The following is a 19,429-nucleotide window of genomic DNA, read 5'->3' on the forward strand; positions in this document are numbered from 1 at the left end:
AAAATCTCCTTTTTCTATACATACATATGAGTACAAGAGAAGGCACAAATGCATGTGCCTTTTCGTGTTATGCACCCCGGACTTCCTGGTTAAAAAGGTGAAATACATACAAAAAAAAACCCAGAGCTGCCCAAAGATGCATATTTACTCTGTATTTCTGGAGCAGCAACACAAAAACACACACACTCAACCATGAAACATGCTGACATGAATATGCATTTATGCATTTTTTTATGCAGCTACAGTATGTAAAGCTAATCAACTCTCCAAAGACTCTTTCAGCTCTCTATACACTACTTCAGTGGTCAGGACACTTCCATGTAGTCATCGATACAAAATGTCCTTCCCTTTTCTCACTACAAGCTGCTGAAATTGATCTGACACCCTCCTGCATGCGCTGCCCGAGATCACCATTTGAAACAATTAATTGGTCGCCCATATAGCACAGAGTAAGCTAATTAGCCCTGGTGGATATCACTGCCTCTATTCTTGGTTGCGTTTGTCCCTTCTAGAGACCAAACACATGGCCCTCACCGGGGCCCTGTGGTTGAGGAAACAACACCGCACCACTGAGGCTTCTACCACTGAAGTTCTTCTGAGCGAGCATAGCCAACAAGCTCCTTGTTTTTCTCATGAATAAGAGATTAAATGGCTTTTATGAATTTAGGAGTAAATGAGCACACACATACTGCAAGTAGGGTGAAGATGGCAGTTTCAGGATACCTCTGAGCTGGGTTTTTCACTGATCAGCAATCTCTGGGTGCAACTTTGGAGACTAACTTCTAACTGTTTGTGTGGACGCCTTAAAATCTTCGGACCTGCAGAATCATCGAAAATGGTTTACCAGTTGTAGAGAATGTCACAGCTCATTCACTACAAACTGTACTTGGATTTTAATGTGCTGAACATTTTTTGTGCCCCGCGTTTTAATGAGTACATTCCTCTGCAGAGTGGCTGATATATTAAGATCTTAAATTCAAAGCATGCAAACATACATTTTATATAAAAGTAGGCAGTGTTGGGAAGATTACTTTGGAAATGTAGTTGGTTACAATTACAAGTTACCCTGTTGAAAATGTAACAGTAGTGTAACTATTTCAATTACTTTCTCAAAGTAATGTAACTAATTACATTTGATTACATTTTGATTACTTTTCTTAATTTTGAATGAAATCTCTCAACTGCTAACCATTTTCACATTTTAAGACCTATAGTGTGATAAACCTTTCAGTTCAAAGGTTTAACCATATATTATGAGTCTGACCTTAGGCCTGTACGGCGAAGGAGGCTCACTTCCTCACTAAATGGAGCGACAACGGGCTGATTTCAGCCAAGAGGAGCAGGTTGTTTTAATGGAGAGAGTATGAGCGATACAAAAAAGCCTGATCACAGCCTGAAGCAACAGTGTTGCTGCAAATATGACAAGAGGAGGCTAATTTTAATTTCTGACAGCTCTACATTGAGCTGCTTTTAAATATGAAGCTTTAGAGCAACAACAACTGTTGTTTTAAACTGTGTTTTATATTGTTTTCATATATTTCACTGATCGCAATTATAAAATGCCAGTGTGTGTTTTATTGAAAGCGAGGCTGGGTGTGCGTATGAAAATAGGTTACAGTGGGTTTTTTAGGTGCTGTAGCTACAAGCAAATCTCATGTTGTCTCTGTACAAAGACCTTTTTAAATGTGAGAAAACAGAGTAGACCTACTCAAGATTTGCGTTTTGGCAACACATAACAGGCGAAACAATGAATTTATTCATGGCCACATTAAGTTAAATTATCTGTCTTGCTGCGAGTGCACAACTTCTTTCAGTGGTGACTGACTGTATATAAAAGTAAATAGGCTATAGCCTAATAAATGACCTCCTGACGCGAGTCAGATCAACAGCTGAGCAGCGTATCCCCTCAGCTGAACATCTGTAGGCGGAGACGCTCAGAGAGAAAGTAAACAGCAGCGGATCAGCGCGATCTCTCCCTCCGTACAAATGCTCTGTTCTGATCCAGCTCCACTGGACTTTCAAAGTAAAGGTCACGCCAGCTGTAAATGAGTTAAATAGTGAAACAGCGGCGCTTTTATAGCCGATTTTATGATTAAACTCTGAACAGAACCTGGTCGGGACCAGGTTATGAGCTAAGCATAAGTTACCATGGTGATCTAGCCGGGTCAAAAGAGAGCCACCTTTGTAATACAGGGAAGCCTAGCTTCTGTCCGTATGAAGTGTTTTTTGTATTTCCAGCCCAGGAACATCTTGTACACCGCCGACACTGTTGCTGCTGAGTCTGACTGCCGCCGTACGGTTTGTAGGTTGAGTCGAATGGCACATGACCAGAGAGAGCCAATCACAAGCGTCAGTTTTGGAAGGAGGATGTTGATATGAAAAAAACTAAAAACAAACATGAATCCAGGGGGCGAAAAACTATTTGATAAATCGGAGCTTTTGCGGCGATTTTTCAAATGTAACTTAAGTTGTAATCATTGAAATTTCCAAAAGCAACTGTAATTTAATTACATATTTTCTCCCAGTAATGTAACGGATTACAATTACGTACATTTTGTAATTAAATTACGTAACGTCGCTACATGTAATTCGTTACTCCCCAACACTGAAAGTAGGCACATAAATATCACAGAACCATTACAGACCCAACACAGTTACTCAATAATGATTAAAGTTCAGCCTATTACAAATTCACTGCAGGAGGGACTAGAGGGACTTCAACATTAGTAGTAAATCTGGCTGTTAAAGGGGAGGCTGTTGTAATCCCAGACTCCCCCTGATACTGGTCTGCTGTGAATAATTCAAACAACTCCTTTTTCTCCACCTGTCTTAAAGGTTATCCTGTTTATAATCATGCATCAAGTCAGAAATGTATGTAATGTAACTGTTACATCATGTGTTTTACTTAAAAGTCAAAAGAACAAGAAAAGATTGTCACTTTTTATACATTATTTAAAGTTCCATCCAAGTTCATCCTTTTTTCCATATAGCTCTCTTACCTTGAAGGTACTAAAGAATATAGTACTTTTCCATGACATCTTTGTAAAAATGATCACAGGTTGGAGTGGTTATTCAATACAGTCCAACAAAAGAAACTTAAAATCTCTCAAATTCTAAACAGAGAGATTTAAATGGCCAAATACCAAAAAATTCCTCAAATTCAAAAGAATAGAAAGAAAACAAAAAACAGATTTGGGTGCCTCACTGCCTTGAGCGCAAAAAGGAAGACATTTTAAATGCTGGCTGCCCAGAGACTGGAGTCTGTGTCATCACTGTGACCCCTCAGAAATGATGACAAGAATGCACTTTCTTCCCTCATGTCCAACATACACTCTGTTAAGGGAAACATACTACCCCAAATGTTCAAAAATATTAATGGATTTTAGCACCCTGTCAGATGCACAAAAAGTGCCAAAAATATTTGGAGAGAAGGAGAAGTGCCTATTATTATCAGCAAAACATATAACAGCACGCCACAGAAAGAAAACAGACTGAGGTACAAGACCTTAAATGGGGATTGAACTACGATGACCGATATTTTGCTATATTTGATACATATCTGAGTGAATACAACTATAATGAAGATGTTTTAAATTATTATAAATATGTATTTTTTACGATTTGCTCATCTGTTGCATTACTTTAATACTTATTATGTGATTTATAATGCTTTGGCAACGCAAATGTATATTGTCCTGTAAATAGGGCTACTTTGAATAACAAAGCAATTAATTAAATTGAATTTATTCTGATATCTATATAACTATATAGTGAATTTGTGTGATATTACATATGATTGTAGGTTGGACATAGTTGCACGCATAACACAATGATGAACATTGTATCAATTCATACATAATGCAGTCCTAGACTGTTCCTCTGTCAAGGTAACTCAACACCAGATGTTTAATTATGAGGCCTTTGGTCTTGAGTATCATGAACGGTTTATTCCCACACAGAATACCCATATGAATCAAACATAATGGTTTAATAAGACCAGTGAAAACAGAGTGAGACCTTAGCAAGTTTAAAGTCTCCACAGATTGACTGTATACTGTCTAGAAGGTGCCTGGATGGGTTTTGTTTTAATAAAGGGGAAGATGATGAAAATTATTTATAATTTGTAATAAAACTCCGGAGCCCAGTCCGTAGCAGATGTGTGGTGAGTATTATGATAATCAGGAAATATCACTTACACATTAAGTGGTTGCCAGGCCGGCCACTGTGCTTTCATTTTGATGACTGTCAGGACGTCGTCACCCTGCACAAGAGAGACAGACAAAAGGCCACAAAAAATTTCAATCTCAGTCTCCCAAAATAACCAACACAGGAGCAATCACGCTTTGCAGGGGAATAATTAAAAAGGGATCAATGAAAGACTTTTTCCATTTCAACACTCCTATAATCTATAAAATAATTACAGTCAGCAGATGAAGACGGTGTGTCTGGTCAGAGTAGCTGAAAATGCAACTTCAACATAAAAAAGAAAAGCATTGTGCAACAGAAAAAAGACTAATTTAAATGTGAGAGTAAAAAAATGAAATGGAAACAGGAGGTTTAAGAGAAGTTTTCACACAAGTTTCAAAATCCTGTGAAGGCATAGGACCACTGAAAGACATGTGGAGCAGAATAAAAACATCTAGTTTCTGCAAAAATACTCAAAATTAAATTCAAAATACCTGTTCTGACAAACTATGCAAGGAAAGTTAAGGGTGATAAAAGAATATTACTAAACCTCAAATAACAATAGAGCATACCAGAAACTCTTCCAAGACACTGCAGGCAATTGAACAGATATTTTCCAGAACACAAAGGGGGTTGGCCTCGGTTTGAAGGCTGCATAAGTCTTTTAGAAAGTTAAGCATAACTTGAAAAGGTTGTTAATTTTTTTTTTGCTATGAGGAAGAATAACTCAAAAGCCTCTAAAGTTGACAGAACGATGCAACGCTGGCATTCCTGTAGGGCTGGACGATAAAACAATAATATCTATTGCAATAGACACATGATCAATAGCAATAGAAAATATGTTCAATAGAACACTTGATAATTTCACTGAACTCGTTTCGAAAAAAACAAAACAGGAAGAAAACCCCAATCCAGAACTGCAAGGCATTCTGGGGGATGTAGGCAGAGGACGGGCTTTAGCCTCTCGACCCCTCCTGGCAGTCTGGCAATATGACAAATTTATTTTACCACCTCAGCCGCTCTCATCCGTTGGAGTACAGCAGCATCAAACAGACACAGCCATCGACATCTCACTGTACAGGTGGAACACCACACAAGCGGCAACAGACCACCATGGAGAGGTACTCAGCAGCAGTGCCATACGACAAAACATCAAAACATTATAAAGAAACAACGGATGCAGTGGCGTACCATTTAGCGAACCAGCCCTACATTCCTGTGTGCAGCATTCAATCTGCAGCTACCGTGTTGTACCGTAAAGATGCAACAGATAATTATATCCATCTTAAAAACAGCTAAAAGAATTTCACGAATGATCCTATGTTGAGTTTATGAAATAATAGTGTCACACTGTTGAAATTTCCAGCAGGTTCATTCAAGACAATGCACATTGTTGTTCACCTGTTGCATGTATTCTCTTCATGTCTCTGCAGATTCCACAGATAAAGACATAAAACTGGAGTGAAATGTTGTTATGATGTTGATATGACTGTCTACAGGTCGCTTTCGGGTCTGTTTCTGTAAAGAACCACACGTGTCACAGCAAAAACAGGCAAGACTAGATGACGCTGCAGCCTTGCTTGACACGCACGAGAGGCTCCATTCACACCCCAGCGTGGCTGCTCTAATGGCGCAGTGTCGTCCACACAGCAAATGTGGCCAGAACTAGTGTTTTCTATGATAAAAGGACATCATTCCTCTTTCTTATGGCAACAGGTATTATTCATTCATTAAGATGGATACTTCTAACACTATTACCACTTCTCAATCCTGTAAAGTGCTGCTGCTGCATCAGATATTACATCACTCTGATATTTACGCTAGTTCCGCCAAGCACTGAAAGCACCCATAATCTTTCCCACAGCAAGTGCCCCAGAAAACTCACAGACACTTTGTTCACCACAAAGAAAATATAAGGCATACGCAGGACTGCAATAACATCATAACAAATCTAATAAAATGCCTCAAGAAAAACTGAATGTGAACATCACATCCTGCCCGTGTGAAGCTTGATCAATCTCAGGCGCTCAGTCAATAGCTTCCACTGCTCCCCTCAGAAAATGCAAAAAGAAAAAAGAAAATCAACTACATTTCATTCAAATCACTATTTCTCTTTGAAAAGGTTTGTAATGCACAATGTGCTTAATTGTTACAGTGATGTACTTCCTGTGGTCATCATACGTCCCTCACCCCATCTGTTCCTCTGTGTTATTGAATTTCATTGCAGTGAGTCTGACGGACTGATAATAAGCGCAGCGGACTAATCCTGTTCTGGATTCAAGGATGTTACTGAAGGGCTGGGCCTGTGGTGAGGATTCACTCATGACACAGTACTGCAGTCTTGGGGAAGCTTTACACTTTTGGGTAAAAGTTTCTGTCAGTATGTCATCATATTTACAGAGACACTTGCAAACTTACAATAAATAGCAGTTGACAAGTGCGCAAATGGCAAAAAAAAAAAAAAAAAAAGTCAATTTGCTACTTTCATTTCAGGTTCACAGGTTAATCTAAAAAGTGAAAAAGGGAAATATGTTTATCTTCTTTAAGGATACAAATGAAGTCTGTATTATGAGAGCTGTGACAGCTTCTCAAGGTACTGAGGTTGAACAGAGATGAAAAGCTTGCCTATTTTGTTTTCAACACACCATCTGTCTCTTAAATGTGATCTAGGACAGAGGTTTTCAACATCCAATTTCCCTGGCTGAAGGTGAAAAGGAAGGGAGCTTGGAAATATGGGTCTGATGAGGAATAGAGCAAGCGAACATTGCTGTGAGACCTTTAGAGAAACAGAGTGCTCACGACGGGCAGAGTCCAAGACAGTGACAAGGATCACTAGTGAGCGAGCCAAAAAAAGACCTGAGCCCACAATTTAGTCTTTTGGCAGCCGTTTGCAGAACAAATTAAACTGTCAAGATGCGACTCATAACTGCTGAAAAGGACACATTTCATGTTCTGCACCTGCAACCCCAGAAACAACAGGACAGGTTTCTTTCCCTTTGTCTCTCCAGGTTTTGCCCTTCAACATCCCAAAATAACTAAACCTGAATGCCCATATGGGCTTAATGAAGCCTGGCCTCCTAAAATGTTGTAAAATACCATGATTCTCTTTTGAAGGTAAAGAGAGGTGAGGAAAACATGTTCCCCCCTCAAGGATTAAAAAAATACCATGCGGATGTGAATGTTTGTTTCTTCTTAGGAGAGAACAGCCTAATCTCATCTCAAGTGTTAGTTGGTCATAATGGTTGGGGAGAACTTTTAACAGGGATCAGGGAAGCTGATATGATTGGATATAATTGATGCCAGCTTGACATGTTATCAGCATGCACACTGAGTGCAGAGTGAGTGACTCATAAAATACCACTGGAAAAATGTGCCCATATCTACACACTAAGAAATCAAAGTACGGGATTGTACCTAAAAGAGTACAAATGCTTTGTCACTCCAGTGGTACCCTATCACGGTACAAGCATGTACCTTTAAAATTAGTAAATTTTTGTACCCGCTTGTTTGTACCTCTTAAGAAACATTTCTGCACCCCTAGTGACAAAAATGTACCTTTATGTCCTGGTACAAAAATGTACTGACTAGAAAGGTACAGTTCTTGTACCGTGATAGGGTACCACTGGAGCGACATGCCATTTTGTACCTTTATGAGGCAAATACATACCTTTAAAACTGAGACAAAAGACTTGACAATCATTCAGATTGAGATCAATTTATTCAAACGATTTGTTTACATCTAGTAACAAAATCAATATTTTACATTGAAACGATTCAGTTCATTTTCATAAACCACTTTTAAATTTCATTAACCACTTTTGAATTTCTTGAATCACATAACCACAAAATGTGACATTCCAGGTATAAAGCACACAACATTAACCAAACTCATCTTTAGAACTGTAATATAAATTCAGTAAGAAACAACATGGGACCCGTTTAAATTGTTTAAGAGTTTAAGCACAAAAACTGAAGGCATCAGGCCCAATGAGCCGCTCATAAATCAGTCCTTAATGTAAAACACTCAAGCAGTTCAACACATCCATGTATCCTGACACTTCATGCCGACTTCGCTGCATGAAAAGTGGGATTTTCGTCAGTATGCGGCACTGTAGATTGACGTGGAATTTCAGGTTTGCTGCTGCACGCGGCAATTTGCAGGCAACACTGAAAACTGACGTAAATTGTCGGAAATTGACGTGGGCCTTGCTTGGCAGTTGTCCCCCAATGACCCCCCTCCCCCTGATTCTAGGGGAGGCTTTAACATGTAAATGAAAATGCTGTGAGCTATACAAATGCAAATCAGGGTTGCAGGGGGAGTTTTACCCTAGGTGGCCTTTTTCTAAGACGTGTTAACTTCATTTTAAGAAAATCTCTGGTATAAATAGATCAGGCTCAGTATAGCCTAATTATAGACCCTTATATTTGAGCTTGAATGGATTTATTTAATGAAAGTATGCTAGATTAATTACTGTTTATGTCATCAGCAATGGCCAACGTTATGAAAAAAAGATCTCTCTCTCTCTCTCTCTCGATCTCGAACAAGTTAAAGATAAAACGCCAGTTGTTAAGAAGTTAAAATTTGCATGAAATATTTTGAGATAACCAAGATATTAAAATGTAAGAAAAGAAAAAAAGTATTTCTATAATTTCATGGGTTCTGAATGTTTTAAAAGCAGTTGAAAAGTAATTCTTATTGCGTGTGAGAGTTCTTGTTCCTGTAAGAGTTTTTAAACTTCCGGGTTGACCGGAGCGTGAGTGACGAGGAAGATATGTGGTAAAATATGTGGAAAATATTTATTTTTGTCCCTCTTTGCAACAATGACTATAGCCTTACTTGATGATCAGTGTGCAAATTTGTATTTTTGAATATAAATTAAACGATAAATCAATAATCTGGGCAGGATACTAGAATCCATTAAAGTGTAAAGGGGGATAAAAATTCGTACTCCTTATACTTGTACAACACTAAAGCCTGGTTTATGCTTCTGCGTTGCAGCGACGGCGTAGCTACGTCGTCGACCCTACGCCGTCATTGAGCATTCTTAGTTCTGCGTCGAGGGAATGCGTTGTTCCGCCAAGCGGCTAGGGGGGTGTGGCTGTGTCTTTGTTTGGTTTCGGGGGGTTCATATCGGATTCCTTGGTTTTCTTCCGGTCAGACAGTAAACAATGGCAACTGAGATGGAGCGGGTGTTTTTGGAGATGGAGCTCGTGGATATTGAACAGTAGAAGTAGTAGAAGAATAGAAGGATCTTTATTCTTATCACATATGCAATGTACAACATGTTGAAACTGCCACTCTGCATTTTACCCATCCCATGGAAGCAGTGGGTAGCCGACGTACAGCGCTCGATTACCAACTCGAGAACAAAGCCAGTGCTTCGGTCAAGGGCCCCTATTTTCAATAAATAAACGTGAGGAAAAAACACTGAGAGGAAAAAAGACGTTGTTATTACTCTGTTCAGCAGTTTCCAACATAGTAATGTTGGTCATGGTCACACATGCACACACACAAACACACACACACACACACACCCACACACACACACACACGTCAATATTGCCAACAGGGCACTATATTTCTCCACTATCTAAGAGGGGACCTCTGTTTCTGGTCATTTTGAAGACAAAGAAAAAAAAAAGCTTATTTTAAGGTATTTTACCATACTATTACTTTAAATGTTAGAGAGAGAGAGGGAGCGAGAGAGAGAGATGTTTGGAGTGTAAATGGGTGAGCTTTTGACATAGAATGAGGATGCTTATGACAAACACCTTGTGTCTTTAATTCACCCCCACCCCCTCCCTCCCCACTAACTCCCACACACACTCACACAAACACACACAAAGACCAATATTTTGAGTGTTAATGAGTATAGCTTATGACAGGCAGAGGAGAGATTCACTGAAGACAATTACCATCCTTGCAAATGCACACACTGACCGTATATGCATGCACATACATACAACACATACCCACTGAGCCAAATGTTCCCTGCATGTGTATAAAACAGGATACTGAGTAGAATCTCACTCTCGGCTCTCTTTCCCCCTCAGCCATAAGTGAGTCTTCAGTCTAATGTAGAAAGTCTCTGTAGGATCAATATACTGTAGAGGATGTGATCCAATACTTCACATCTTTACTTACTAATTACCAGAAACCCAATCACTTAGTGGCTCCCTAGACATTTTGATGGAATGGGTGAATTTTATAATTAATTTGCAGATTTGTCGGTACAGTGTCCACCAGCTAGGCCCTCATCTGCCCCTCAGTACATTTCTATAAATATTTGATTTCCTTATAATTGACAGTCAGTCGTGCAGATGGGTCTGCAGCATCAAATATGCAATATGTATTAAATGCTAAAATGTACTGGTCCAATAGTTAACAGTAACATTGCAGCTGCACTGTTATGTACACATAAGCAAAAGAAGAAGACTTCCAACACAACAGTTCACTTTCACTAAGTTTGTGTTTCAAGGGCCATTTGCATTTGGAATTCACTTCTCTTTTTCTTCTTTTTTTTTTTTTTTTTTGCACCTACAACATGTCTCTTGAGCTGAGGGCTTCGAGTTTTCATCTCAGTCACTGAAGAATTCATGCAAATCAAGACACATTACAAGCAAATAGCCTCCTTCATCACCAAAAGCACAGCTCAGTGCCAGAGTCAGAGACCCTTACACCATAATGGCCTGCTTTTGACACTAATATAAATTGCTCTCTGTGGAATCCAAACCTCAGACATGCTTCTATCTTTTTTAGCATTAGCTCAGCCATTTATGGTGTTGTTTTCATACATTTGAAAATAATTATACTCATTTAAAGAGGTTGTAACGGAAATGTCATGTTTGACAGCTTTGATTTTTAGCTTGCAAACAATGCGTTTTCATTTTAACAACTTCATAAACTACAGCAGGATTTTTTCTACTTTGGTCTGTAAAGGGCCATGGAATTCTTCAAATTTATTTGGAATGTGAACAATCATCTAAGCTGCAAATATAAAAACCTGAAAGTGAAAATATGCACAGACAAATCGGGCACAGAAAGACAACTTTCTGAGATGTACTGTTTTTCTACTTATTACACAGACATCATGATATGTCACTTTTGGCACAAACCTTTGCTGGAATAGGGTCTTTGCTTGCCTACTGCAAGTATGTACAATAAGTTGCAATTTGACTTGAAAAGGATTTGAATCTGTATTTTATCCACAAATTAGTAGAAATTACAGTTTCAAAATTAACTATATGAATAGTTGTATATCTCTTCAATGTAAAACCCAAGAGAGAAAGCAGCAGTCTTTTTCTGTGTCCATACATTAGGAGGCGAATATTAAAGCATGCTGCCATAAAGAAACTCACTTTCGCCGCTTCACACAACTTTGCTGCTGAGTTTAATGACTGGTGGCACAAAGATTTATTGGGCTAATGGCAAAATGTGCAACAGATCATTACCTTAGCAAAGAATTCCCAGACTCTGAATGCATTTCTCAGTTAACAAGCATTAACTGTGCATACATCCGTTCATTCAGTTAAACCGTCAGTATGCCCGACTCAAAATGTCAACTTGTGTTGAGTGACTGCGGTGACAGACAGAGCAAATAATAAAGAAGAAACTTGACACTTTTTACAGAGTGACAAAGAGCATTCCATGATGAAATAAAGACTTATCACAAAAAAGTGGGAGCATGTTTCTGAGTGAGATGAAGTTTACAGCCACCTTCCACATTATTCATACAACCATCTGATCTTACTAACAACAGATACAGGTATGACTGATACAGAATGTACTATGTATGTTCATTTTAAACATAACAAAGGTAGAGCCTTCCCACACAGTTCATTATAGTTTCTAAAATCCAACCATCTGCTACAGAACTTGACTGCAACAGTACAGTTTGTTTTATTTTCCTATAGAAGAAGAAATCTAATTTTCCTGCCCAGTGCACCGACAGTATTGTGGTTTCTAATGCTGCTAAGAGAACAAGACTGCAAGAGATGAAAGAGGTTGCAATCACCTGCATGTCACATGTTTTCTTACCACCACCACAAAGGGAGACACAGAACATTATTATAAGTTCTGTGAACCATGTTCCTGCCTGAGAAATGCAACATGACCACCTAAAAGTAACTGATTGTATATTCATCTCAATCACATTTCCTTTGTTTCTAATTATATTCTTATCTTATTAACTTTACTTTCATACATGATTTAGCACATTAGGGTCACCGTACAAGGGAAGAATCTTCTGGTTACCTGTTAATTGGACAACTTACACCACTAATTAAAGTCTTCCCACTGGCATATTTATTCCTGAACACACTCCAAGCTGTTCCTCATGCCAAAAGGCAGGCCCTTTGCTGCTCAAATAGAGCGCATTTCCACTAATGACAGGGATCTCTAAAGCTGAACCTATTAGTAACTCGTCCCTTGCTGCTCCTGCCCGACGCGCACAGTGGTTAGCTTTTTAGAGAGCCTGTCATTTCCTTCCACTAACTTAATATTGGGCGAAAGCAAATCTATAATTCTGTTCTATTCTGTACGATGGCAGCTGAGGGACAAGCTGAAAGGGAAGCGTCTTTTCAATTTATTTGCTTTAGTGCAGCAAGCCATTACCTACAGCACTAACAACACACATTCTAAGACTTTCAGTGATTTCTCATTTTAAGTGAATTATTATCATTTTCATTAGGTTTCATGACCCTGAATCCCTTCAAATATCATATGGGTCAGAAAATAAAGCTGATTTATTGAAACCTTGAATAGATGTGTTTCGAGACTACAGTGTTTTCATCACTGTTCCGGCTCCACGAAGTGCACTGAATCAATAAACACTGACGAATTACAGCTGATCTCTTTTTGACTCTTTGGCTTTTACTCTAAACCCTCTGATGTAACCTTTCATAAAATATCTTTTGTACACTGTTTCCATAGTCCGGATTTCCAAGGTTTTGACTTTCACGAGGACCTACAACAAGCATCAGCCTATTTTGTTTTTGTTTACGGAGCCCCTTAAGGGACATGGAAAAAAAAAAAAAAAAAAAAAAATGTCATTTTTGCGAGATCCTGCAAAGATTTTTGCGAGATCTCGCAAAGACAATTCTCATCTTTAGCTGACAGGAACTCAAAATAATGACTGTATTTCCAGCTAGAAAACGCGCATCTCTCTCCTCCCTCCATTGTTGTTTGTGTTTGTGTCGCTGCGTGGTGTTACACGTGAGTTGTGCTCGTGCTGAAAACGTGACTTGTGGCACACGTGACATCACTCCCCGAGTCAAGAAGAAAGCAGAACTATTTATTTTTACTAAGGAAAATGACAAAAATAATGATAAGTAACTTTAATCTGATTACTGGTTTGTAAATGTTGACGTGTTAGATTACTCGTTACTGAAAAAAGTGGTCAGATACCGGCATCACTGCGCAAATAGTCTTTTTTTAACGGGGTCCGGGGACATTTCGAAAAATTTTAAAATTGGGCTGTTTAAAGATGCAATTTCAACATAGTTTGAGAAGGAAAGGAAGGCCAATACATATTTTAAGACCTGCGCTGTGTGCATAGGCTATAAGAGCAGGTAGAACATTCCTTATTATAATTTCTTGGCTTCATTGACTATCTGCATCAGGCCTGCAGGAGGCTTTGTAGGTATTAAGAGACAAATGTCGTCATTTAACATTGTCAATAAACCCACAAACGTAATAAAAATCTGCAGTATTTAATGTTATAAACCCACAAATGTAATATATTTTCCACAAACGTAAGAGCCGCCGCCTACTACAAACGTAACATGCTATTTTCTACACATGTAATAACTATTACGTTTGCAATGATTTATTTGTGGGGACGTGAAAATCTTTATTGTAATAACTTCCCACAAATGTAATAATACAATGACTAATGGTCGGGGTCGTTGTTGTTTGTTTGTTTGCCCATACACCTACTAATACTACTGACCGTGGGCGCAAAATCCAGCTGCTGACTCTCCGCTGTCACACAGTGGATCCCCTGTGACCAAAGTGTCACCTGGACTTCAGAAGGGCCAGAATTCAAAACTACTAGAACGGCCGTAAGCGGTCATTTGGACCGCTAGATTTAAACTCTATAATCTGTCATGTAAATACCCAACTGAGTGATGAATGCATTCATTGTGTCATGATATTTAAAAAAAAAAAAACAACAACAACAAAATAACCCCAAAATGAACATGTTAACAAGTTTAATTATACATGTATCAATATTCACATCATCGCACATAGTAAACTGTAATCATTGCATATTTACACAAGATTTTAATAGAGAAAACTCATAGAAAATTAACAACTAAAAGTAACTTACTTGACTATGAAACATTTTATTTTAACACTTAATATATAATAAAACAATAATAGTAGAATAATAATCGAAAAAGCTGGAAATGAGCTGATCTAAAACAAAAAAAGAGCCGTTGTGATCACTGGTCACATCTCCGCACATTACCTCCCCTCTCGTACAGTTACAAGTGTCCGGTGTTTGGTTCCGTTTGCAGCGGACCGGCACTGCCTCCGTGTCTGTGTCAGCGAAGATGGCCAGTGGCAGTCTTCTATTACATACTAGACCTGGCTAGGATCAATGCCCGCATCTTATTCAAGGAGTGCTCAAAGTGATCGAAACAGCTCTTTTTTTTTTGGTTTGTTTGTTTTAGATCAGCTCGTTTCCAGCCTTTTCGATTATCATTATTTATTTTATTATATATTAAATGTTAAAATAAAATGCTTCATAATCAAATAAGTTACTTTTAACTGTTTTTTCTTGTTCTGGGTTTGACAAATGACATCTTTTTTTTTTTTCACCCATCATTTTTTTTTCAGCCATCATTTTTTTTTCACCCATCATTTTTTTCCCCCCCATGTCCCTTAAGGGGCTCCGTACCTTTTCTCTTTCTCTAAACACATCCAAGAGGATGGAAATCTGTGCATCACAATCTCTGTGTCCTTCACGACCTCCAGACCGCAGCAGCCAGAAACATCTGCCCAACAGGACAAACACTGTGGCTCACGTCACAGTACAAAGTGTGACTTATCAAATTATTTTACACAATAACACAAAACATCTGCTCCAAGTTAATTATCCCACGAAACAAAGGCACATTCATCAATGCCAGGCTAGTAATTCACTCCTGATGTGTTTCTTTTTTATCCAACAAAACCCATTAACTGCATGTGCTGCAAATTAGCAAATCTAGAAACATTTCATTTAAGAATTGATAACCCAAATTTCACAATAAAAAATCCATGAGAACTATGCCACTATGAATAATTACCTTGTTGCTATAAAATCTTTCAGAAAACTGATGGATGTTGCTGTTCAGTGGCCATATTGGAAGTCTTTCTAAACTAAACAGTGTTTTATTAAATAGTTGATGTTTGTGCAGTTCTGAATTGTGACTCACATTTTTGCACATTTAAAAAAAATTATATACTTCAGAGTTGGTCTGATTAACAAAAGAGCCACAATCAAACCATCATTTCCTCCTTTAATCTGTATTGTGGATGATAAAATAGTCGGAGAGGAGAGGAAAGTGTCTTGTTAATGAGCAACAAACACATCTTAATTGTTAAACATCATCCCTGTTGAGTCACACGTGAAGCTAAAAAATCCCCTTGTGTCAGGTAGAAACCTGATGTGAGATATATTCATAATGATAATAATCTTCTCCTAAAATATGAATGCTTCTAAATTATTTCTACAAATGCTTACACATTCTAATCACAACCTGGATGATTTAATAATGAATGAACAAGCATCATTAACCACTGCAGATGCAAACAAAAAAACTGCTGCCAGTAGAAACAGTTAATGTGCATTTGTTGACTGAACACTAACAGTCAATATTCAGAATGCAGGTTCAATAAAGAGCTGTTAAGCAAACTGACAGGAGATGCAGCTCAAGGCGTCTAATGTTTTACAAAAAATGTGTTTACTTGATTCCTCTCTCCTTATATCCTCAGTGGGAGGGGCTCAGCTGCAAGGAGTATATGCATGTGAAGGAGATGTGGATGTAGTTAAGGGAATGGAAACCTGATGTATGAGTCAATTCCTTCCAGACTGCATTTAATGATTTTAATCTTTACAACAATCATGAGCACCATGCAAACAGTTTTTTTAATGGGGTCATTTTGATACTTGCTAATCAGCAGTTCAGAAATGGCTAAACCGCATGCTTTTTCTGCAACAAATGTGAAAGATTTGCCGAATATGTGAGGCAGTTTATGGTGGTTAATTATATCACTATCACTTGTCACTGTCATTTCTCCAATAGATTGCGATCCCATTGTCTAGCTGGATCATGCAAGACATCATGATAGTATTGTAAGTGATGACACCCCCATTGTGCCTCTCAAATGTTTTTTGTTATCATCCCAACATCAGATTCTTGCACTTCTTGATTTTTTGTTGAATAATGCATTTTCTCAGGATTTAATTTTCAAGACTGCAGTAATCGATACGTGGCTCTCAAGTATGCAGACAACACTGATTTGATTTTCCTCCTGACCTGTTAAATAGTGACACTATGTGCTGGAAGCGAGCCTATTGTCAGAGGCTTCTGAGTCCCAGAGGCCAAGCCTGTCCTGCCAGGGTGGAATACCCCTTTGTCGCAGTCCCTCACGCTGAGGATATCAGGCATGAAATTGGCTCAAGGCAAGCTGAGGGTGTAGTCTTTAAATACTGCCCCAGTAGTCCTGAGCAGTGTGCGGTTTTCCCCTATTGGCGCAGTCTTTTCCTTTTCTTCAATCAGCAGAACAACTGTTCAGGGTGATTCTTTATCATGTCTACAGAAACCATAGTGATTGTCAACCAGTTCTTTTCTTTAAAGTGAGAATGTGTGAAGAATTTAATACAGGACACAGTTTATGCAATGACATTTACTTTGTATCTTTGTCCCATCTATATTAATAGTTAAACTTAGTATATTGTAAACTAAAAAAAAAATCAAAATCAAAATACAGTAATATTCTGGCAGCAGGTGGTGCCAATAACTTGCAGTCCATTTCCGATTAATTTTACACATGCTCTTGTTTAATTTTTGGCTTTCCAGTATTGAATCAAGGTTATTTAACTGTATAAAAACAATGAAATTACCTTTGAATACTAATACAAATACTGTTATAATGCATGCATCCAGTCTTAAAATGCAGAACAGTGCTGTTTTTCATTCAATTTCAATATATAATTTCACCTGAATAACCATATAATTTAATGATCAGTGTAACATGCAATAGAATTACCTATTGGTTCGGTGTCTGTCACTTTAAATTGCATGTACTGTCACAAAGATAACATTAACCTGATTTTTTTCAATTAAAAAAAATCAAACTTTTATGGTCTTATGAGAGTTTTCATGATATTTCACATTGGACGGGGAAAATCTTAAAAATAAACCAAATAAACCCATAGAATTAATGTTTGTGGTGCAATATCATATCACTAATTAAAGTGATAGCTTCTGAAAGCAATGTTGTTTGGCAGTCACACCTCAGGTGGCAGATTTCAGAGCCTAGACCACCAAAAATAAACTCAACCTTTGAGGAAATGTTGGTACACGTGATGTTATTGTCTCTGGTGCAGGTGTTTGCTGTCTAGGAAAGAAAAGGCTGTGTCGCCTGGGAATAAATTCCTGTCTGTTCGCATGTAAAACATTCACATGATTTCCATGTGTGTTATTGGTGTCATGTCAATCTGTGCTGCACCTGAGCCCTATTATTGACAAGGTGGTGCGATTACGTGCCTGCTCGCGCATTAATTGGCTTTCAAATGCCGACACGGTCATACACTGTAAGTGATTCTGAACATCTGTGCGTGTCAGTGTTTGCATACATGTCTGTGTTTGTGTGACCGGCACTGTCGCTAATGCAAAGCACTCTGAGCATGGCGTCAATTATTGCAGTGGATCACAGAGGGCTGATGGCTGCTGTCAGAGAAATGGACTCATCTCAACTGTGTTTCCAAGGTGATTCAATACGCAGCGTTTGTATTGGCGTCTGAAAATCTTTACCTTTTTAACAATGTGAAAATACAATTATTCATTCTTAATCCGCTCACGTACAGACAATTAAAGGGTGGCTAACACATGTAAATTGCTGCCAACTGTTCTAGCTAACGATAAGCTATTTGAACAACAAAGTGAGACTTTTAAATACTGAATGTAAAATATAGACTGACCAATACTGTGACTAAAGTACCATTTCTCGGTATCTGCCATTAAATCCAAACACGCCGTAAAAAAATTACTTTTTTTTGATTGAGCAGAACTCCTAACAACCTCAATGGCTTCAGCAGGATAATCAGTGGAATATATGTGTAAATGTAGAGGGACTACTGATGGCAAGAATGTGATGGTAAAACTAAAAGGGAGTAAACACTGCCATCATATCACAGCTACAAGTGTTGAAACAAGTCTAATTCTCTCCGTGGAGAAGCCTCTCAATGGGGTGAAGGCTTCCACAGTTTTGTGCTTCATTACATTTACATTGCTTGTTTCCCTCTTCAACCCTGATCCATGGAGGCATAAAGAGGTCCTCAAAAGAAATGTGACCGCCAATGCTTTCACCCTTCCACTGCACTAGTATATTTTAATCTGCTTCTGGTTGAGACTTAACCCAAGCCGGGAAGCAGGAAGGATCGTCGCTAAGCCCCAAAACAATTATAACTCCATATTCTCATAATGACTTATATTAATGCACACCTTGTTATTTGTCACCTCTTGATAGGTGTGTGTTAATGTGTTTTACCGATATCCACTGCATCAACTGGAGCAAAAGCACACATGAGAAACATTTGTGATGAGAACTGTAGGATTTATTTTCAGAGGCTTGTTTAGAACAAATTTCTCTTCAGATGTATTGATACATGGACAACTGGTCAATGATTTTATAGCAGAATGATATGATACAAACTGCTTCGACCTTATTCAATTCAAGATTGGCGTGTAGGCAACAACATGTACTAATGTAGTGCTGGTGTACTAATACCAGTCTCCATACAGGAAGTGCAGTAGCTAGTCTAGGTATGGTTTTGTACATTAAAATTAATATTTTACTTACCTTCGGAGGTGACAAATCATGTCACAATTTAAAAAAGAAAATTTCCCTCCTTCAAACCTCTGACATCTCAATCATCTGTCTGAGACTGACTGTCAGCTCTACGGCAAATGTACTTGCTCTGAATGTAACAGAGACAGGCAATGAGTGGACTATTACAAAAAGATGACA

The 19,429-nt window shown here is 38.3% G+C and overlaps 1 protein-coding gene across 2 annotated transcripts in view; it reads right to left on the minus strand.

Annotated features, from left to right (window-relative positions):
- The window catches only part of spon1a (spondin 1a), an 86,410-nt gene that overhangs the window by 19,980 nt on the left and 47,001 nt on the right, over positions 1-19,429 (minus strand). For both annotated transcript variants that reach the window (XM_030415302.1, XM_030415303.1), the window contains exon 7: positions 4,197-4,261. In XM_030415302.1, coding sequence (XP_030271162.1) covers positions 4,197-4,261 — 65 coding nt within the window. The remainder of the gene's footprint in view (positions 1-4,196; positions 4,262-19,429) is intronic.

This window comes from Sparus aurata, chromosome 4 (assembly GCF_900880675.1).
Source record: "Sparus aurata chromosome 4, fSpaAur1.1, whole genome shotgun sequence".
NCBI classification, from domain to species: Eukaryota; Metazoa; Chordata; class Actinopteri; order Spariformes; family Sparidae; genus Sparus; species Sparus aurata.